This window comes from Limulus polyphemus, unplaced genomic scaffold, assembly GCF_000517525.1.
Source record: "Limulus polyphemus unplaced genomic scaffold, Limulus_polyphemus-2.1.2 Scaffold1012, whole genome shotgun sequence".
Taxonomy (NCBI): Eukaryota; Metazoa; Arthropoda; class Merostomata; order Xiphosura; family Limulidae; genus Limulus; species Limulus polyphemus.
In genome coordinates, this window is record NW_013666622.1 from 50,488 (window position 1) to 59,118 (window position 8,631).

General features: G+C 34.2%; 1 protein-coding gene across 1 annotated transcript in view; it reads right to left on the bottom strand.

Annotated features, from left to right (window-relative positions):
- The window catches only part of LOC106461693 (major facilitator superfamily domain-containing protein 12-like), a 57,359-nt gene extending 49,847 nt beyond the window's left edge, over positions 1 to 7,512 (bottom strand). The window contains exons 1-3 of the mRNA XM_013921541.2: positions 7,384 to 7,512; positions 5,585 to 5,860; positions 2,447 to 2,654 (exon numbers count right to left, since the gene is read on the bottom strand). Of these exons, the coding sequence (XP_013776995.1) occupies positions 2,447 to 2,654; positions 5,585 to 5,858 (482 nt within the window). The 5' untranslated portion in view covers positions 5,859 to 5,860; positions 7,384 to 7,512. The remainder of the gene's footprint in view (positions 1 to 2,446; positions 2,655 to 5,584; positions 5,861 to 7,383) is intronic.
- Between the last annotated feature and the right edge of the window lie 1,119 nt (positions 7,513 to 8,631).

Below are 8,631 nucleotides of genomic sequence, written 5' to 3' on the forward strand. Positions count from 1 at the left end.
CCACGAGCTCTTGCAGGCTCTCCCCTTTAGCACGGACTCTCGTCCTGAACCTGGCCCTGTAGACTTCTGACTGGTTTTGGGTTCCATACCTGAGTTCTAGAGCAGCTACCGGTGCTCTATAGTTGTGCCTGTCGTCTGCTGACAACTGGCCAAGTATATCCAGTGGTTGTCCCTTCAAGCTCTTTGCCAGATATACTGCTTTCTGCTCCTCTGTTCATCCATTCATCTCTACCAGGAGCTCAAATTGTGCTCTATTTGCTTCCCATGGTGCTTTCCCATCGAATTCCTGTTGCTTCCTTTGTACTAGATCACCCATATTGTTGACATTCATATCTGGGATGTGACTTCTAACAGGACTGAAGATGTCTGCATTAGGGTTTAGCTGCGGGGTCTGGAAGGGGCTTGCCATTGTCTGGGGCTGATTAAGTTGATGGTTAATGTATCCTCCTTGTGTAAAAGACAATAAATTATCCTTTAATGTATCTAATTCGTTTTTAAATTTACTAATGTTTTCCATTTGTACTTCTCGCCAGTGTTGTTGACTTTCCTCTAGTTGCTGCTGACTTTCCTGCAACTGTTGGAGACTTTCTTCCTGTTTCCTTTCTTGTTTCAGTTGCCACTGCTGTAATCTCTCTTCTTGTTTCTTTTCTCGTACTTCTTGTTTCTTTTCTTGTTCTTCTTGTTTCTTTCTTTTCCCTCCAACAACTGCTGTAATTTCTCTTCTTGTTTATTTTCTTTCTCCTCCAACCACTCTTGTAGTCTCTCTTGTTTCTTTTCTCGTTCTTCTTGTTTCTTTTCTTTTTCCTCCAACAACTGCTGTAATCTTTCTTCTTGTTTATTTTGCTGTTCAAGCTGCCATTGTTGCAGGTTTTCTTGCAACTGCTGTTGTCTCTCTTCTTGGTTCTTTTCTTGTTTATTTTCTCGTTCTTCTTGTTTCTTTTCTTTTTCCTCCAACAACTGCTGTAATCTCTCTTTTTGGTTCTTTTCTCGTTCTTCTTGGTTCTTTTCTTTTTCCTCTAACAACTGCTGTAATTTCTCTTCTTGTTTCTCTTCTTTTTCCTCCAACAACCACTGTAATCTCTCTTCTTGTTTCTTTTCTTTTTCCTCCAACCACTGCGGTAATTTCTCTTCTTGTTTATTTTCTTTTTCCTCCAACCACTGCTGTAATTTCTTTTCGCGTTCTTCTTGTTTCTTTTGCTGCTCTTGTATTGCTGCCATCAAGGCTGCTAAGCTGTAGTTTGATTTGCCGCTTCTCGTTTCCATTGTTTTTGTCTCACTCTCTGACACCAATCTGTTACCCCTCTGTAATTTTTCGTAAAAATTATTTACGAATAAACTTTAGCGATACAAGTCCTTTCTTAAACAAAACTGGTTTATTCTCTCTGAATACAAGTTTGCAATACACTTAATTTCCACAGTGCGCTATAACAAAAGCTATAATTCACAACGAACGTCTCAAGCGCTCGACTCAACAATACGTTTCTCTCTGTCCGCAGTTGAATTACCCCTTCTTGCCGTCAGTTCTTGGCGGCTTATATACAAGACTACCGCATATCTAGTAGCCTATCGAGGTTTCATGAACGTTCTAGAAGTGCATAACGTGTTACTAGAGTCACGTGACCTCCGCTGTCGTAACAGTACATTAGTAAATATTAACGACGTTAACTAAAGATTTACTTGCAAATTAAAAGGTCTACAAACCTCATCTTACTATAATGGACGTAGCATGTATATATGTATTTATCTATGTATGTGACCGAAATAATAAATACAATGTGGTGCCGTCTAATGGGGGGCACCACAAAATCAAAATTCATAAAAAAAATTCACACTTTGGGTATTCAAGATTCAGACAATTAGAAAAATATCTATATTGAAGTAATTTATAAATATAGCACCAAAAAAATGGAGTTCTTAAAAAGTTTTTTTCAATAAAGGGTAGCGCTTTTGATATATGTTTTAAAAACATTCACTAAATATTTACTGTTATAAAATTCTACATACCTCATTGTTGAGAAATACAAGTACGATTTTCACATTAGCATGCACTTTAAATATAGATTAAACCAGGATTATAGCGAGAAAAAATCTCTGCTGTTTCACAATTCTTGTATACTTATGCCGAGTTTCTAATCTCGGTAATCACATACTTTCGACAAATTCTTGATCCCTGCTCTAACACTACTCACATGCTCTACTCTACTTGAACACAATACTCACAATACTTTTAATATTCTGATTTGTGTATTACCCTAAAATACGCTTTTAAACCAAGAAGTACTCTCAACAAAATTCAAAACTGAGCAACATATGAAAATAACATAGATAATACTATTCTTGAAACGATTGCAATATTCTTCGAAATCAGATGAAGAATATTATCAAGAAAAATAACAACTTAGGCAGACAATAAGGATTTATTTCAGTAAAACATGTAAGTTATTACCTTAAAATGTTCAGAAGTTCTCGCTCAGAATCGTTGGAAGTTATAGTAGGAATGAGGGCAAGGTGGGACACCTGTGTACAAGCCCAGCCGAATTGAAAAATCACAACGAGGGGGGCAAGAAACACGAAGATTGCCCATTCGCTGGCATTTTCGCATCCAGGACACTTGGTGAATATAAACGGGAAACTTAGGATGACACAGAGAGTTCCTAAGAGAAAAAAAAATAAGTAGTAGAAAAACAGACTGCAAAGAACAACAACAACTTTACTGAGAATGGTCACTTCATATATATCGCGGGAATTGTTACTGTGACCATTGATGTGCTCATTGAGGAAACGGTAGAAACAGTACGCTTATCTTACACCAGTCCTGTCATTTTCTAGCTTCTCTATGTCAATTAGGTCTCTAGAATTACTATTCGAAAAAAAAATCTTAACTATCACTTTGATTCCATTCCCAGAGGTAGCTTTTTAAATATAAACAGATGATATAAAAAAGTAAAATGTAAGAGCTCTATACCGTAGCCAAAAATGTTCCTTATATAAAACTATATCTACTTAAACAAGTAATATATTTATAGATAAACTAATGCGCGATGAAATCACAAACAATTTGTTAAAATCAGTGAAATAGAAAAGAATTACGTTGTCTAAGTTTTGTTCAATAGGCGTTCACCATTCCAATCTTTACTTCTTGCATAGATTTTAATAATATTGTCAGACCCGTATGCATAATGTTTTAAAGAGGTTTTTCTAATTTGTGAGATCAAAAGCCAACACATGTTTTGCGAAGCACAATAAGCATGCTAATACTACGGGTGTCTGGGGATATGCCCCCAGAACATTTGTAAAAGAATACGTGCTATGAGATTAAATTTGGAAGCACTTTTGCATGAAATATAGCTTAAACAATTGCATGGCTATTCACATAAAATCCACAAACAGCTAATGAAAAGTCAACAAATCATCATTCTACAAAACCTGACAGTAGCAATATAGCTTCAGCCTTCCAATTACAAAATGTCAACAGAAGCCATTGCATGCGACTATTTCACGCCAAAAAATGCTGATGCTTCATCGGACGAATGTAGACTATGTACAAAACGTTAATTATAATAAGCAGCTACGCTATAAACATATAAGCATAATTTTTTATATCACAAATATAGGGGGTTCGGGCGACCTCTCCCCCCCCCCCCTTGAGTACGTACATGATTGTATATCTTGGCATTGTTGGGTTGTACCTGGTTTTTTATTTTTCTACATTACAGAAATCTATCTCGCAATAACGAGGAAAGCCTTCGATTACATAAATCCATGTTTGTTTCTATTGAAGACAGTTAATTCTATTGTTACGTTAATGAAAGATATCAAATAAGGTTGAAGAAATACTTTCATTACAGAATACGGTTCATCTTTTGTTGTATTAATGGAAAGCTATGTAGGAGATTAGAAAAAAAGCTTTTCATTACTGAAATATGATTGTCTTCCATAGATAGCTGAATGTACCTTTCATACTTCAGATTAAGATACTAGATTCAGAAACATAGCTAGCTTAATATACCGTTCATGCTTAAGAATAAAATATTAGATTAAGAAGCGTAGCCAACTAAATATATTCTATATACCCAAGATTAAAATACTAGGTTAAGAAGCGTAGCCAACTAAATATATTCTATATACCCAAGATTAAAATACTAGGTTAAGAAGCAAAGCCAGCTAATGTCCTCTACATAGCCAAAATTAAAATACTGGGTTAAGAAGCATAGCTGTCTTAATATACCATTCAATGCTTAAGAATAGAATATTACGTTAAGAATCGTAGCCAGTTTAATATCTCCTGCGTAATTAATATTATAATGATAAGTTATAAAGCATAGCTAGCTAAATATCCTCTACATAATTAAGATTAAAAATATTAAGTTAAGAAGTATAGCTAAATTAAAATACATCGTTCATACTTACTATTAAAATACTCGTTAAGAAACGTAGTTAGCTTAATATATCCTTCAAAATTAAGGTTAAAATACTAGGTTACAAAGCGTAGTTACCTTAATGTCCCCAACATAGTTAACATTAAAATACTTCGATAAGAAGAGTAACCAGCATAGTTACGAATAACATACTAGGTTAAGAAGCACAGCTCGCTATCAACTATTTCTTTTCATCCCGTAACACACAAACACACACATGCGTTCATACACACTCTCAACAATGTAATTTTCTCAAATTTTGGTACCATAACACATATAGTTGAAAATAATAATTAATACAAGTAATTACGTTAATTGTTAATAGGCGATTAAAACCAGCACTATAAAACAATAGTGAACTTAATATAAAATAAGCATTAAATAGATTTTGGTAGAGTTTCCATTGTCAGTCCTAGTTGTAACCTGAAAGTCATAGCAGATAATGCCTGTGGTAATAGCTCCCTAAATTTCTACTGTATGAAACTCCCAACCTCTACCCTTACAAAATAAATTAAATAAAACTAACTGATCTTAAATAGAACTACAAATCCTACCTTAATAGTTCTTACGTAGTTCATATATTCCCATTATTCAAGTATAACACGGGAAAGCCGAGACAAACCCAGCTACTTAAAGTTAGTCTTTCCGTCCCGGTATACTGAATAATATTATAATTTCAAATTTAGCTACTTATACGCACATATATAAGATCAAATGTATCAAACTGTTGAAACAATGAATTCCAATCTTTATAAGTAGAAATGTAAGAAAAAATATATTTAATTAGCTATACTGATAACCAGGTTGATTTTTAGTTTCGGTTTAAGTGTATAGTTTACTCTAATCTGAAGTTATTATTAGTTAGGTTTCCCAGTTTTGGTTAGGTTAGGTCCTTCATAAGGCTGAATTAACATGTATTCGGTATCGTTCTCAGTGGTGTAGAAAGGAGTTGCAAAGTGGGAGTTCTTGGCTAGACATGAAGGTTTTACAATGAGAGATTGAAAGTATAAGAGGCTGCCCCCCAGAAAAATTAATGTAACAATAAATTTTACAGTTGCTATATAAGTCAAATATATAAAAGTGGGGATGCTACATCACCTCTGGTTCCGACACCTCTGTTTTTTATGAAAAGATTTATTTAAATAAAGTAATTTGCCTCAACTCACCAAGTAAGTGAAGTGTCTTGCGTCTACCATACTTCCGGTATATGTAACCTTCTACAGAAGTGTCGGACTCGTATCCAACAAGGATCGTAGACAAGGCATCAGATACTTGACCCACCAAAAGTAACAAACCGGCCAGGCTAGTGTTAAAGCACAAAACGAACTGTAAGTAGACGATCAGATAAGTAAACCACAGAGATGCAGTGATGTCATTCAGTACGTGGCCTACTCCATAACTCAGCTTCTGAGACCAGGGTAACTTAGGGATATCCTCCATTGCTGATAAAAAAAATTGAACAAGATTACAGTGAATAGCAAAGCAATAAGGGTTTTTATTTCTAACAAAAGTGATTAAAATCACGCAAACGTCTTTCATCTGCGTTTTGGCAAATGGATCGCCCTTAAAGCATTTCAGATATTCTTTATTTAGTAGATTTACACTGCTTTTTTTTTCAAACCAAGTTACATCTGCTTGGTTCCAATGTGTTTCGTACAGTACATTCTTGTAAGAAAAGTTGCTATACATGTTCTGTTATAATAAAGCACATTGGAACCTAGCGGGTGTAACTTGGATTAAAAAGAACTGTTATAAATTTCTAAATAAACAACATTAGAACATAGCAGGTGCATCTTGTATTAAGAATAAATGTTATAAAATCTCTATGTGAAGAACATTCAACCTTCAAAAATTCAATCTACCAGGTTAAATGTTCTTTACTTAGATATTTTACAACTCATTCGTAATACATGTTGTACCTCCAAAGTACTAATGTTGTTTATTTAGAGATTTATAACAGTTCTTTTTAATCCAAGTTACACCTGCTAGGTTCCAATATGTTTTATAACAGAAAATTTATAATAGTTCTTCTTACAAGCGTTTTCAACTATAAGGTTCTAATATTCTTTATTTAGACATTTATAACAGTTCTTCTTAGCCCAAATTACATCCGCTAGGTTCCAATGTGCTTTATTTATAGCAGTTTTTCTTCCAAGAAGTTTTCAGCTAAAAGGCTTTAATGTTAGTTATTTAGAGATTTATAACAGTTGTTCTGGGTCCAAATTCCACCCGCAAGGTTCCAAGGTGTTTTATAATGCTAGTATTTATAATAGTTTTTACTGCAAGAAATTCCGCTTACACGGGTTTCAATATATTTTACGGAAAATTTATGATTTAAAAAGTGGACTTGTGTCTTTCAACTATTTACAGCTTAGAGAATAAACTCGTTACTATTTGACAAAGTGGGTAGAAATTTAAATTTACACCTGAGATCATAGAGCAATGTGTTTCACGCCTAGGATTACCAGATTTCCAAAGTGAAAAACTGGTACATTTCTTCCCCTCACCCTACGGAATGACACTAACTGTTTAACAGCCCTGAAACAGTAACTCGCTTTTTAATATTTGCCAAATCACCTCTGTTGCATCGCGTTTTAAACCCATAGACAAACAAAATCAAAAAGTAATAAATAAAACGAAAAACGTTTTGAACCTACTCAGAAGAAAAATAATGCTTCGTTTTCTTTTTGGTTGCTTCAAATCTCAATTCTTGCGGCTGCCCACTGACAGATTAGGTTAAGAAAACGTAATAGAACGAAAGAGAACACTGTACCATGTGAAATGTTTTTGTCAGGAGGTTCTCCGAGAAATTGAAAAGAGGTGTGTATAATGACAAATTGTGTATATCAAACTCACTTTGATTTGGAGGTACAGAGAATTAAGACTTTTACTGTGTCTGATCGGGACTGAAGAAATATAGCTAAAACTGGGACATCTGGTAACCCTATTTATGTCTTGCACTTACCTAATAAATAACACTTCTTCTTTTTCCAGGAAACGAGTGTTCATGCAGTATCATAGTTTGAGAAGCACCGAATGTAGTGTCTCGTTCAGAAACCTTACTACGTTCTACAGTCACCTTAGACAGTTAGACTGTCACGTGCTCCAGCGCCAGGTAGAGGTGCTTCCAGAAACCGGTTTGACCACAGTTTCCTTGGTTTCACGTGATTCCAAGCGAAATGTGTATGTTCACATCCAAAATATCTTTACGAGTCTCGAGATCTCAACTTTGAAATAGGAATTTCACCAGTAATGAAAGAATAGTAATAAAAGGTCATAATCATTGAAAGAACAAATAGTATCAATTTTTGTAATGATATCATAAGTACGCAAGAAATATCATAATTGTTAGAGATGTAAACAACATGAGTTTCACTCAGTCACACATAGAAGCAGTCTTTATTCCAAGAACTAACGTTTCTAATATAATTACTTGATTATTTAACATTTAATGTGATACAGTTATTTCATAAGCGTGACAAATAAAAGTTAAAACTTAATTGAAATAAAAGGTTCACAAAACAGACAAAATATAAAGCACACAATCATAACAATAGAACAGAGTTTTAATTGGATTATTCTTACAAAAACCGGAGAAGACGGTTTGTTATAATTAACTTATTTAATTATATTCACAGCAATCTGAGTAGTATTTTTTGTTTTTTTTAATTAGCTTATATTCACAACAATTGGATGGACAGTTCTCTACTTGGCTTACTCACAACAATCAGTATCAATGTGCTACCAAATTCCATCCCTTTGGCAGTAATGCGCATGCGCGTGACGTAAGCGAGACAATCACGCAGTGAGAGAGTGAATTCTACTTTTGTTTTGTTATAATTTTGTTTATCGTTAATTTCTTATTCCTGCTGTCGTTTAGTTCAACTATGAATTTTTAGTTACATTAAAGCGTTAACTCACCTTCTATCTAGAGCACATTGATTTTGTATCTGTATATGTATTATGAAACTGACCCCAGCTTCCCCTAGCACTGACTTACAGATATTATGTTGTGAAAGGTTATGTAGTTTAACATTTATGGTAAAAGCTAGTCACATAAGTGCCACAGATAGCCCATTGTGTAGCTTTGTGCTTAACTTCAAACAAACAAACCAAATAAATAATCACGAGATATGATTAGAAAGAATTATTGCTCAATATTGTCCTTGATATTGAAAAGTGGTTAAATTTGGAAAGAATGTGTTATTCTCTG